The sequence below is a fragment of the Thunnus maccoyii genome, chromosome 1 (assembly GCF_910596095.1).
Source record: "Thunnus maccoyii chromosome 1, fThuMac1.1, whole genome shotgun sequence".
NCBI lineage: Eukaryota > Metazoa > Chordata > Actinopteri > Scombriformes > Scombridae > Thunnus > Thunnus maccoyii.
In genome coordinates this window covers 36,790,737-36,803,911 of record NC_056533.1, presented here as the reverse complement: position 1 = coordinate 36,803,911, position 13,175 = coordinate 36,790,737, and the positions used below count along the sequence as shown (strand labels likewise).

The 13,175-nt window shown below is 40.0% G+C and overlaps 1 protein-coding gene across 1 annotated transcript; it reads right to left on the bottom strand.

Annotated features, from left to right (window-relative positions):
• Positions 1–1,799: 1,799 nt before the first annotated feature.
• On the bottom strand, positions 1,800–11,675 carry rab11a (RAB11a, member RAS oncogene family). The gene is made up of 5 exons (XM_042415148.1): positions 11,510–11,675; positions 7,331–7,526; positions 6,978–7,171; positions 6,251–6,331; positions 1,800–2,876 (listed from the first exon to the last, which is right to left on the bottom strand). Exons 1-5 carry the CDS (start codon positions 11,547–11,549, stop codon positions 2,740–2,742), a joined length of 648 nt encoding a protein of 215 aa, XP_042271082.1. The 5' UTR covers positions 11,550–11,675; the 3' UTR covers positions 1,800–2,739.
• Between the last annotated feature and the right edge of the window lie 1,500 nt (positions 11,676–13,175).

Below are 13,175 nucleotides of genomic sequence, written 5' to 3'. Positions count from 1 at the left end.
ACATGAAACAGGATCAGAAATCATAGTTTCAGAATAAAAAGGAATCACTTCGACTTGTCCGGATTGCCAGCTAGTGAGTCTGGAGAAGCTCGGCTGGCGGCGCCGTCTGTTCGAAGAAACGCCATTGGCACTGCCAGCCAGGCTCATACACACACTCCAGAGCTACCAATCTACCCTCTGCCTCTAAACACACACACACACACACACATACATACAAACACACACACACACACGCACACACACCAACTTCAGGCATTGTATATGTCCGCTAACACCGTCACACACTGACACAACTATAACCTGGAAATTCAACAGACTACACACTCTGGAGTTTTTTTTTTAATTAGCTGGGAGGTTGTTAGCGAGGCGTCTGCCGGTTTACACGCTGCACTGGACACAGAATTAGCTTGTTAATAAAGCATGTCGTCGTTCCTAGCTAGCCAAGCCTGACCCTCGGCAGATTTCATGGACAGTAATGAGACAATGTAAGCTACGTAAGGCGGGATACGACGTTGACGTTGCGGTCGTACAGAAAAGCCATGCATTGTGTTGAAGTCAGAGGCAGCTCGGTGTACGTAGGCTTTATGTGACAGGGACGACACAGACGTCTGCTCTTCTCCCCCGACGGGAAGGGGGGCAGACGACGAAGCTTGGGTGTTTGGTTAAGGAGGAGGAGGCGGATTATGGTGGTTAAGTTGTTAGCGGGTGAATGGGAGGCGGTGAAGGAGGCACTGTGACCAGACGTTAGCAGGAATGTGTTTGGCTTTTTTAATAAAGCTGAACAAAACACACGCCGTCAAACCTTTTTATTCCTGCCAGTTGGAATACTGAGGATTTAAAGGAAAGACTTTGGAGACTCGGCGTATGTTCTGCAGTGTTGAACGTTATATATTTTGGTTTTTTGAAACAGTCAAATATGACAGAAGAGGTCCAGATTCTCCATGTGCAGTAAAAAAAAAAATCTAATCCCAGACAAGAAAGCATGTTTACTAGAGCAACTATTGAGGGTTCAGTGCAAGATTTTTGACAATTTCACGCTCATGAAATCTAACTTAGTGAGTGAAAGACTTTTTCTTACTTTCTCAGTGCGTCTTAACTACGGTTCTGTGGTTACATGCAAAGCATAATTTTTTCTGATTATAATATTATTGAGTATCATAGAAATGTCACATGAGAATACTACCTCAGTTACCTTTGCTGTTTTTTTTTAAATTCCTTCATTTGCTATAAGAAGTGCACTAAGAGGAAAAAAAAAAAAAATCCAAACAGCCATGTACTAGTTTCTGCATAGTTGTAGTCAAATATGTTTATAATAATGAATGCATACTGTGTTCCTAATGTTGGAGCGGGGGGAAAAGCCCGATGGATTAACGCTGAACTTCAATCTGAACATCCTTCTCAGCATGAGCGTCAGCGTCTCTGCGTGACGCCGCGCCGAGACTTTAAAAGTAGCGCGATGTGAAAATCCGAACGTGCGGGAGTCGTGTTCAGCTTTCATGATGACAGCCTTTATAAAAAAAAAAAATATATATATATAACACACACACCCCTTGGAGGCAATGATAGTGTTCCGTATAGAGTCCAGATCGAGTCTCTCTCGCCTGATAAAAACATGCAGCGCAGCAGAGTTCCATCTTTTAAAAAAAAAAAAAAAAAACATGCAGAAAAGCTGCCCCCCCCCCGAACCCGCCGCCTGCTGTAAACACGGCGACAACAACTTCACGAGGCTGCGCGCTACATGCTAATGCTAGCTCACACCTGGCCCTTTTTTTTCTCCTCCCCCCCCCCCCCCCCCCTCCCCCCCACACCCCCAACGGCGCAAACTGAAGCTCTGCAAATGCGAAAGGTTCTACGTTTCACTAGCGTCATATTCACAGCAATCAGATCAGAATGGCATGACACTACCGCGACGACGGAGCACACGCGTCTACACTGTGCCCGATACATCCACATGGTTTCCAAACAGTACATTGCACTAAAGAGGAGGAGAGGAAGAGGAGGAGGAGGAGGAGGAAGAGGAGGAGGAGGAGGAGGGAGGGGGGGGAAGCCTAAAAATGACAGACAGCTTGTATAGAGGAATACACTTCAGAGCAACTTTGATGTGCTTTAAATTCATATATACCTAATAGTAGATATATGATACAATACAGAGAAAGATCATAAAAAAGTGAGAAATCAACAGGAGCACAAAGTATGAAGAAAAAAAAAGAGAAGAAGAAGAAAACAAATCACATTCATATATTAAGACATTTTTGTGACATGTCAGCGCATCTACAGTAATGAAATCTAAAGTGATATGAAATGCCTGCTGCCTGCTGTCCTGCAGTAGCCTAAAGACAGAGGGGCTCTGCTTGGGGGGCCACCCCACGCGGTGACTTCTTATAACGGGGTTTATTTACCTGGGGTAGGGAGGGGAGGAGGAGGAGGAGGAGGAGCAGGAGGAGGAGGGGGCTGGGTGGGGGGGGAGGCAGGTACAGGTAGGTGCAGAGTTCGGGTCACAGCCTTGAAGCTGTGGCTCGTCCCTCCCACTCCACGCAGTACACCGAGGCAGTCTATTTTCTGAGGAGGGGGAGGAAGAAGGAGGGTGAGTGGTGAGTCAGGCAGCTGGGAGCTGGGTAGAGGAGGAGGAGGAGGAGGAGGAGGAGGGAGGGAGGGAGGCAGGACTGTGGAGAGAGAGAGGAGGGGGAGACAGGGAGGAGGAGGAGGAGGAGGAGGGATAGCAGCAGATCCAGGACTGGGCTAGATGTTCTGACAGCACTGCATCTTTGGTTTGTTCTCGGTGGGCTGCACCTGGATGTTGACCACGTTGTTGCTGGGTGACATGTCGCTCTCCTGGCGCTCCGACATCTGCTTCTGGGAGACGATACGGTAGATCTCTGAGGGGAGAGACGGAGGAGACCAGAAGAAACGTCATGTACTTTATATTCTTTCTGCCACGATTAGTTGATTAATCGATTAGCTGTCAACTATTAAATTAATTGCCAGCTATTTTCATAATCAATTAATTGTTTGGAGTCATTTTTTAAGAAAAATAATGTGCAAATTCTTTGATTCCAGCCTCTTAAATGTGAATATTTTCTGGTTTCTTTAGTCCTTTATGACAGTAAGCTGAATGTCTTTGGGTTGTGGACAGAACGAGACATTTGAGGACAGTTTTTTTTGACATTTTATGGATCAAACAACTGATCGATTGATAAAGAAATAGCCAAACTCAAACCTGAACCTCTGCGTTCTGTTCCAGAAGTAAGAAAATCTTATTTAAATCCCGCTGACATTTGTAACTGTACTAATAAGTCAGAATGCAGCTTTAGAACAGAGTCTTTGTCTACATTATATGTTTAGATGAGGACGGCAAATTTTTCAAAAACATCCAAATATCGTTGTTTATTCAGTATTTATGTTTTTAGCGGCCCTGGACGTTCAGAAGCTCCACATATCAGCTGGACGAAGGAGACGAGATCATGAGCGAGAACAGATGTGTTAACTGTACATTATATATCCTGTTAATACACATGCTTTATTAAAACTCATGTATATTTATACTTCTATTTATATGCTGCTTCTTTGCACACACATAGTTTAATGTCAACATGTAAACTCATAGTCCAGCCCCGCCACACACCGTCTTTACTGGACCACGTTGAATTCCTTGTATTCGCTACTTAGTGATTAATCTGCTGATAGAGAGGACTAACTGCACAGATTTCAACTAGAAACACTGAAAAATGACTTTAAATAAAGCGTTGAGGAATTTTATGAATATGGACGAAACCAAAGTCTGATGATGTAAATACCAGCAAATAATTGTTGTTTAAATTTGTTAAAATCGTAAAAAAGTTTGAGCTTTTAAAGGTGCAGTGTGTGTAGGATTTAGTGGCATCTAGTGGTGAGGTTGCAGATTGCAAACAACTGAACAGCCCTCCCTTCACCCACGGTGGCCGCGAAACTCGCAACAAACATGAAAGTCCCTCTCTAGAGCCAGTGTTTGGTTTGTCCATTCTGGGCTACTGTAGAAACATGGCAGCTCCATGGACGGGGACCCACTCCCTATGTAGATATAAAGGGCTCATTCTAAGGTAATGAAAATACAACAATTCTTATTTTCAGGTGATTATAAACTAATTATAACATACTTATAAAGCCACTAAATTCTACATACTGAACCTTTAACAGCAGCTGCTGGAGTGGAGCCGAGCGCTCTGAGGAGAATATGGAAACACGCTTCATTTATTTCAGCAAGACAGATGAAAGAGACGCTGGATGAGAGCTAGAGGCCAGACAGGAAGTGACGTCATGACTTCAGCTCTCTATTTAGCTTGAAACGAAGCGCCGTCCCGGTTCACAAACGACGAGGTCGTGTGTAGAGATGATTTCTGTTTCTCTCCGCGGCTGCCCGGTGACTGACAGGAAGCAGATTGTGATGTTGATGACAAAAGAGTCACAGTGAACGTTTTCTAATTATGCAAAATATCAAAAACCATTAAAGCAGGAACGTCAGACTAACAGCTGAGCTCAGATCCAGATGATGAGTTTACTGTTAAATGTGAATACAAATTAACTTTATTGAACAAACGGACTTTATTAGAGCATCAAAATTGGATTATTAGGCTATTTCACTTGTTTCCATTTTCTTTAATTTAGTTAATTCCAAATAATTTAACAGAAAGGTACAAAAAAACACATCTGGACATTCAACATACTTATAAATACATCGAGTTCCAGTTCACTCACACCATCAGTTATTGTGCGTAGACGGAGGAAAGCCTGAACGTGAAGCACAAACGGTTTCGAGAAGAGGCAGAAGATAAGTGATTAGTTTTTTTTCCTGGAGTTTAATATAGCTGCCTTCTGTCAAAGCCGCTGTTCTCCACAAACACTCTCTAAACATGCAGAGCAGAGCAGCATGACTCACCGGCACCAATTAATCCACAGCTGAAAATAGTCCTTCACAAATGGACCAGGTTGAATAACATTCACTAAAAACTAAGAGTGTCCAGCTGTTCTAGGAAATTACTGAGTCTTTTTAAAAAAGATGAAGCTATAAATTTGTGGCCTTTTTTATTAAAGATTTACGTACAAAGAACAAGAAGAAAAACATGTTTTTGAGAAGTAAATGTCACTTCCTGGTCAAGATTCTTAAAACTGTAACATCTATTTTCACTTAGAATAAGTTTTTACTATTTTCATTGCTTTTTTGATTGTTATGCACCGCAACACAAAGGCAGTTCTTGGTAATAAACCTGTTTCTTGTTCTAAACTGACTCAGTAATCAGTTGAACTAAACGAGGGCGTCGAGTTCACTCAACTTCACTATCTGACTCTGTGGACAGAGATAATGTAGAGACACTAGCAGGACCATTAGCACTCAAAAACATACAACAGCATTATCTTTGCAGTTGTTCATCTCTTCACTCCTGATAACAAAAGGTTGTTTTTTTTTTGCCACTCCTACAAAGATAAGCTGTTCATACATTACATTATGTAATGAGGTTAATCCAGTGCTGCTGTGTTTCTGTTTGTTTCTCTCCCAGCAACTCAAGTTCACTCACCTGACTTTCCTCTCACTGTAATCACCCTCATAAAAACCAAAAGCTCTCTGATAACAAAGACACCTGTGACAACGACACCTGTGTATCGTTTCCTCAATAAACTTGTGTTTAGAGCCGAGGCAGCAGTTGCTCTTATAAATGAGCGCACGTCTTGCTGTGAGAACTCGGGTTGGGATGTGACGATGTCCACGGTGAAACATCATAAGGGGGATAAATTACTCACAAAGCTTTTATTGCACTTACAGTAACAGTCGATAATTATTCTGATGAGAGACGCTACGATTATAAACTGACTGTCTGCAGCAGCAGCAGCAGAGTCGCTGCAAAAAGCAGCAGAGTGAGACGTCTGTTCTCCGTCCTGCTCTCTGCTGTAAATGAACGTAGCGCTAGCTGTTAGCTTGCAGCTACTCTCATGTCTCCGGGTCTCTGTGCTCGTTTTCGGCAACAACTCTGAGGGCAACTAATAACTAACTAACATCTAACTGCCTTACTGTAGGTGCAATAAAAGCTTTGTGAGTAAAAAGCCAATAAGAATAATTTAATCTACGCATAAGATGGATAGACGACGTTACGATGCTAAAGGCTCAGTGGTTGATGACTGTCCATCAGCCCAACACTACTAACAGGAATTTTTACACACACACACACACACACACACACACACACACACACACACACACAAACACACAGAGAGTACACACCTGTCAGAATGGTCTGGAAGGCTGTCTCAACGTTGGTGGAATCCAGAGCCGATGTCTCCAGGAAAGATAAACCGTTCTTCTCTGCGGGGTAAAGTTGAGCAACAGAGCGCGTATATCAAATATGTGGCATTCCTCAGATAACAGGCCGGTCTGACCCGCTGCACACAAACATCTCAACCACAGCGTGTTACACGAAAACATCTCACTACAACAATCACTTCTATGCATTATTACAAATCATTCAAATTAATTCAATTTCTTTACTTTACTGAAGACGTCAAGACACTAGAAACACCTGATGATTCACCTTTTTCCTTTAAATCGCTTCTTTAAACTCATTTTTATCAGCTGGCCTATTAATCATTTGTATGTTTCTTATGTTTGATATCTATTGATTCTTATAGTCTGTTCTTTTGATTTTCAGCCTTCGCTTTTCTTCCTGTACCTTAACATTTGTTTTGAGAAGTGTCAGTTTTGTGGTTTTAGACACTCTAAAGTTGTTTTGACAAGTTTTTTAAGTTGTTTTTAAGATGAAATATTTTTAAAAACTATTAGAAATGACATTCATGGGTTTTGTCATCACATTTCTTTTTAATTCTGATTTTATGTTAATCTGTTTTACGTTGTTTTTCTGTAACTGATTGTCGCTGCCTGTCTTAGCCAGGACGCTGGGAAGTTTTCTCATTAATTAAAAGGATAAATAATTAAAGGAAGAACTGAATCTTACCAGCGAAAGCCCGGGCCTCGTCGGTGGGAACGGCTCGGAGGTGACGCAGGTCGCTCTTGTTGCCCACCAGCATGATGACGATGTTGCTGTCGGCGTGATCTCTCAGCTCCTTCAGCCAGCGCTCCACGTTCTCGTAAGTTAGATGCTTGGCGATGTCGTAAACCAGGAGAGCCCCCACCGCCCCGCGGTAGTACCTGCAGGAAACGTTTCCTTTCATCATCATCATCATCATCATCATCGTCACACAATTCTCATCAGAGCCGGTGATCAATGAATTGACTAAACATTTCAGCTCTACTGTGATTTATGACACGTGTTAGTGAATTAGTGTATTGTGGCTGTACAACACTCACGCTGATGTGATGGCGCGGTAACGCTCCTGGCCGGCTGTATCCCAGATCTGAGCCTTCACCGTCTTGCCGTCCACCTGGATGCTGCGTGTGGCGAACTCGACTCCGATGGTGCTCTTACTCTCCAGGTTGAACTCATTGCGGGTGAAACGGGACAGCAGGTTACTCTTCCCCACGCCTGAGTCACCGATGAGGACCACTGAGGAGACAGAGATAAGAAACACCACCTTCAACAATCACGTCAAAACATTCCTTAAATGTCCACTATCTAATCAATTTCATAAAAAAAATGATACCCATTAGATATTATAGCTTATTTACTGTTCATACATGTTATTATATTACACATGTACGTACTGATCTCACTTTCTGATCACTTAATTTGACATTGAGAACTTTATCGCTACATATGATCATTATTTACATTACGTACGACATATTGTGTGTAATTTGCTGCTCTTGGAGGTGCGACAATTAGCTATCTGATTAAAAAATTAGTTGATTAATGCTTTTTTTTAACAATTATTTTGATATTAATGTCAATGTTTTAAGTCATTTTTCAAGAAAAAATACCAAACATTCTCTGGTTCCAGCTTCTTTTCTTTGTCCTATGTGATAGTAAATTGAACATCTTTTATTTTGAAAATCTTTTGTTTTGAATATCTTTTGTTTTGAAAATCTTTTTTGGACTGTTGGTCGATAAACAAGCAGCTTGTTGATTTGCTGAAGACTCACTCTGGGAAATGATGTGTGATGTGATTTGATTAATGGTGAAATTAATCAGCAGATTAATGGATGACATTAATGTTCTATTATTGATGTCACATTTAATTAGTGACAATATTACCTACTTACTGTTCAGAGCAGTATCAGTACCCGCATGCATCTATTTTTTATACCTGGTGCTTATTTATACTTTTTATTATTTCAAATTTACACATTTTTTTTCTCTAGATTTTCATTTTCATAGTTCTTATAAAATACCATCTTTGAGTAATGCCTGGCAGCTCCTTAAATAGGCTTGTTCCGAGAATTTAATTGCTCAGATTGACTCATCAGCTTAGAACCAGAGCTGCAACGATTTTGATAATAAATCATCTCAGTTATTATTCAACAAAAATGCCAAATGTTCTTTGTTTCAAGCTTCTCAAATGCAACGATTTGCAGTTTTTCTTTGTCATACGTGACAGTAAATGTTAGATCTTAACGTTTTGGACGGTTAGTCAGACAAACAAGCAAACTGAAGACGTCACAATTAGTCAAGAAAATAATTGGGAAACAATAATGAAAGTACTCGTTAGTCGCAGTCCTGCTATGAACCAGTTCATAGTTCTCATTTATTTATTGACTTCCAGCCGTTATCAATATGAGCTTATCCTGCAGGAGGGTTGAAGTCAATCTGAGCTCACGTTAGATGAGAAGCTCAGCAGTTTATCACAGGACTGATATCTAAATGTTTAACATGTGTGTTACAGTATCAGCAGATTGTTTATGTACGACTGAACAACTAATCCATCAATCGAGAAAATAATCGTTTATGAAAATAATCATTTGTTGCAGCCCTACATCTTACCTAGTGTTACATGATAATTACAAGTTATTCTACATATCTTAACATTATAGCTAACACCTAGGTATTAATAATAAAGTTTATTTACATAGTACGTATCAAAATAATCAAATTAAATGACATGGCAGACATAAAAAGACAAAAGGATAGAATAGAATGCCAAATACACAAACAGTCCCACATATATATCATTACAAACAAACATAAATAAATCCATGAATAAAGATTACAAGAAAGCCGTACGATAAAAGTGAGTTTTCAGAAGCGACTTAAAAGAAGATACTGAATCTGCCAGTCTGAGATAGAAGGTATATATATGTTAGTTATATTAAAATGTAGACAGACACCAGTAGTTTGTTTACTTTGACATTTCAGTAACCTTATTGTTTACTAAACCAAGCTATCAACAACTATCTAACACTTAGCCTAGTCAGTTAGCTATATGCGGCACTGTATCTTCCTTAAATTTATATTATACAGTTTGGTATCGTTAAAGGGCGAGTTCACAATTTTTCAAGTCTTTCTTCAAACAAGAGTCAGTTAACCAAATGAACATTGAAATCGGATTTTCTTGCCATAATTTACAGTCACTTGTTTCTTTGGGAAGGTTTAAAGCTGCAGGAACTCTGTGCATCATCTGCCAGCGTCAGTGTGGTTGCTGGAAGGTTTTTAATGCCTCAGACTGCTGCTGTTTCTCAGTCCAATTCTAGGATTAAAGGTCCCTTATTTTATACTTTTCCGGTGTTTTATTTGAAGTCTTGATATCAAAAAGATATCATCATCTCCTCTCTTAAGCTTCTCTCTGGAGCTCCACTTAAAACAGGCTGTTTGATGTCTGCTCAATGCTCCTCTCTTCTGATTGGCTAACTGTTTTCAGACGCTCGCCCAGGCCATCCACAGGTAACAGATTGTAGCCTAGCCTTTAGCTAGGTAAAACTCACCAGTAAATTGCGATGGCCACCACTGAGGATAATGTTAACCAACCTTTGGACGGCTGTGTAAAGACAAACTTGCTTCCTGACATCCAACAACTATGCAGTGTTTCCTCCACTACCGTCTCTCCTCTGCTCTGCTCCCTGTGTGTGGGGGGGGGGGGGCGAGCCCCGCCCTCAGTGAAACACAGAGAGCAGAGCAGAGGGGAGAAACCAGTGCGAACATAAATGACCGTAAGACACAGAAAAGACTCTCACACTGAGCTGACATGAAACGAGTGCACATAAATTAGGTTAATAACATGAATAAATATACTTTATTTCTTTCAGGAGGGGCGAGCGACCCCTCCAAGACAAATGCTGAGCGTATAGTTGTGACATCACAGCCTTACAGAAGTCCACAGTTTCTGAATACAGGCTGTGTGCATTTCTCCCTGGACTGAGCGTTTTGATACTTTCACAGTATTTCTATAGCATCTAGACCAGCTTTATAATCAAAAAAAGAACTGGAAATCTCCCTTTCTACAATATGGGACCTTTAAGGTTGTATTTTTAATTTCTCTTCATTGTTATTTTATTCATGATTTCATTATTTTATATTAACTAACAAGAGGTTGTGATTGATCTGTCTGTATTATTTGTTTTTACGTTGTTAAGTTGCTGCCTGTCTTGGCCAGGACACTCTTTCAAAAGATATTTTTAATATTAATGAGGTTTTAAATTGTAACATAAAGGTTTAATTACAATATTTTTTTTAAAATACATCATTCCTCCTGTTCATACTGACCATTAGAAGATCCCTTCATAATGCATTTACAATGGAAGTGATGGAGGACAAAATCCACAGTCCTCCTTCCGTGCAAAAATGTATTTAAAAGTTTATCTGAAGCGAATATGAAGCTTCAGCGTCCAAATGAGTCAAATCAAGTAGATATCTTTCAACGTTACAGTCTTTTTAGTGCCAAAGTCCCTCTTTTTGTTACTATACTTCCACCGCAGCTCAACAGGGAAACATTGTCCGAGGAAACACAAAGAGGGAATTTCATGCTAAAAATATTGTAAATGTGTCAGATATCCACTTGATATGACTAACTCAAACTGCTGAAGCTGAATATAAGCTTCACATCAACTTTTAATGTGGATTTTGGCCCCCATCATTTGTACTGAAAGCACATTTGAAGAGGAGCTTTTAATAGCCAGTATGAACAGGAGGTTTGATTACAGCGAGGAAAACCTCTTTCACTGTTCATATAGACACCTGAATGCTGTTTAAAGACAAACTTGGACCGCTGTGAACCTATCCTTTATCGGTCCTGCCCGCTGGGCCGGTGGTACCCCGTGAAGATGACGTGTTAACGGTTAACGGTTAGGTGTGTCCGCCGCTGAGCTGCTCCGCGCCCACTGCTAACACGCTAAGTGCGAGCTAACGGTCAGGAGGCCCGGTCGTTTAACGATAACTAACATGAGGTGATGAACTAACACATATCTTTAGCTCACATGTTTAGAGAAGGGTTGTTCCGTGCCGTGGAAATTAATTAAACCTGCTGACATTTTCCAGAAAGCTCGGTGAAAACCGAGCAGAGCACAAAGGTTAGCGGCGGCTAAGTTAGCATAGCCTGACAGTTAATCAGCTGGCCCGTTTCGCCTGACAGCTAATAATGAGGAGAAAAAAGCTTTTACCTTTGAACAAATAATCATATTCGTCATCTCTAGTGCCCATCGTCTTTTTGAGTAATGGTTAGCCCAAGATTTAATTAGTTTTAATGACAGGGAGGCGATACTGTATTTTCCTCTTCCAACGGGAATCTGTTTGGAAGCCGTACTTCCGTAATTTCTTCTTCTTCTTCTTCTGTGGCAGCTTGATGGCAGCACACACAGACCTCCGACATCTAGTGGTGAAAAAGAGGAACTGCCCAACACGTCTTTATTGAGATTCAAGTGTATAAGACAAATTGCCTGGGGCCCAACCGACTAAAAGGGCCTTAAACAGCTATAGATTTATTATGATGTTTAGATATGATTGTATTATGTTACTATTCTAACTCATTATACCCCCAAAATAACTTACAAAAGGCCCCAATAAAGCACTTAAAATTAAATATGCAACTGTATACTTCTACTTCAGAGGAAAACATTGTACCACTGCATTTACCTGACAGATAAATGTTACCGGTTATGTTGCAGATTCAGATTTTACTCACAAAATATAACAATTTAAATATGATGCATTATTATTCATGAAACTATGCAGCATTATATAAAATAGTTAGAATTAAAAGCTCCACCTTGAACAGACGTTAAGTAAATTTAAGTACATTGTGCTGATAACACCTCTCTTTTACTCTCCACTTTTAAGTAAAAACTTGAATGCAGGACTACAGGAAATTATGAGAACTTCTTTTACTCCCAATACCAGCATTCCCAGTCTCAATGGGCCTTATTCTATTTATCTACACGTTTATTTTTATGTAACGATCAAAATCTTTGAGCGTTTTTATAATAACACAATAAAAATATATTGCAGTCAAAGCATTTTCAGCATTTGAATGCAGTTTGCTCCGCCTCTGTATTCCTGAATGACCAATAAAAAATGTGAACATAAACTAATTCATGCTATATACGATATCAAAGTCCTTTATTTATCTCCAACAAACAATTAAAGGTCCTTGAACAGTCCTTTTATCACAGAACAAACAAATAAATACACCAATAAAAAAACACTTTTTTCATGCCGGACATTTACTTGTAATGGAGTATTTTTACATTGCTGTTCTGGTACTTTTACTGAAGTAAAGGATCTGAATACTTCTTCCACCACTGTGTCTCACTATGTTTGGTATCATTTGAAAGGACACAACAGAGCCTGGCACAACAGAGCTCCGTTGAGCTATTAAAAGTCTCAAAGACATACATTTTCCCACAATTGTCATCTAAATTATGGTGTTTGTTTTGGCACTGTGACAACTACCAACATCACAGACACATAATTTAAAAAGCTGAAGATTCACTGGATTGCAAGGATTCAGAAAATGTATAATTTGCCCATAGTGCTAGGATGATTTTGGTCCTGCAGTTAGAGGAATGTGTTCACAACTCCCTGCACTACACCACCGTTTCAGCCAATCAGGACAGACTCACCTTTCCTGGTTCAGGTTGTATAAATGACATGACCACTGTTTCCTAATGTGGAATTCACTTTCAATGACTTAAAAATCAACACAACAATGTATTCAGTCATTATGAATTATTAATTAATTAGCACTGGTGTGGAAAATTCAAAATTCAATAAACATTTTTAGAAAAAAGCTGTTAAAAAGCTGCTTGGACACATTTGCATTATGAATAC

Bases quoted from the DNA above. Each gene is read 5' to 3' on its own strand.
- rab11a (XM_042415148.1), bottom strand. From the start codon at position 11,549: ATGGGCACTAGAGATGACGAATATGATTATTTGTTCAAAG. The intron at 7,527-11,509 runs GTAAAAGCTTTT...CTGTCTCCTCAG, and splicing joins ATATGATTATTTGTTCAAAG to TGGTCCTCATCGGTGACTCA. The intron at 2,877-6,250 runs GTGTGTACTCTC...CTCTCCCCTCAG, and splicing joins CTTCCAGACCATTCTGACAG to AGATCTACCGTATCGTCTCC.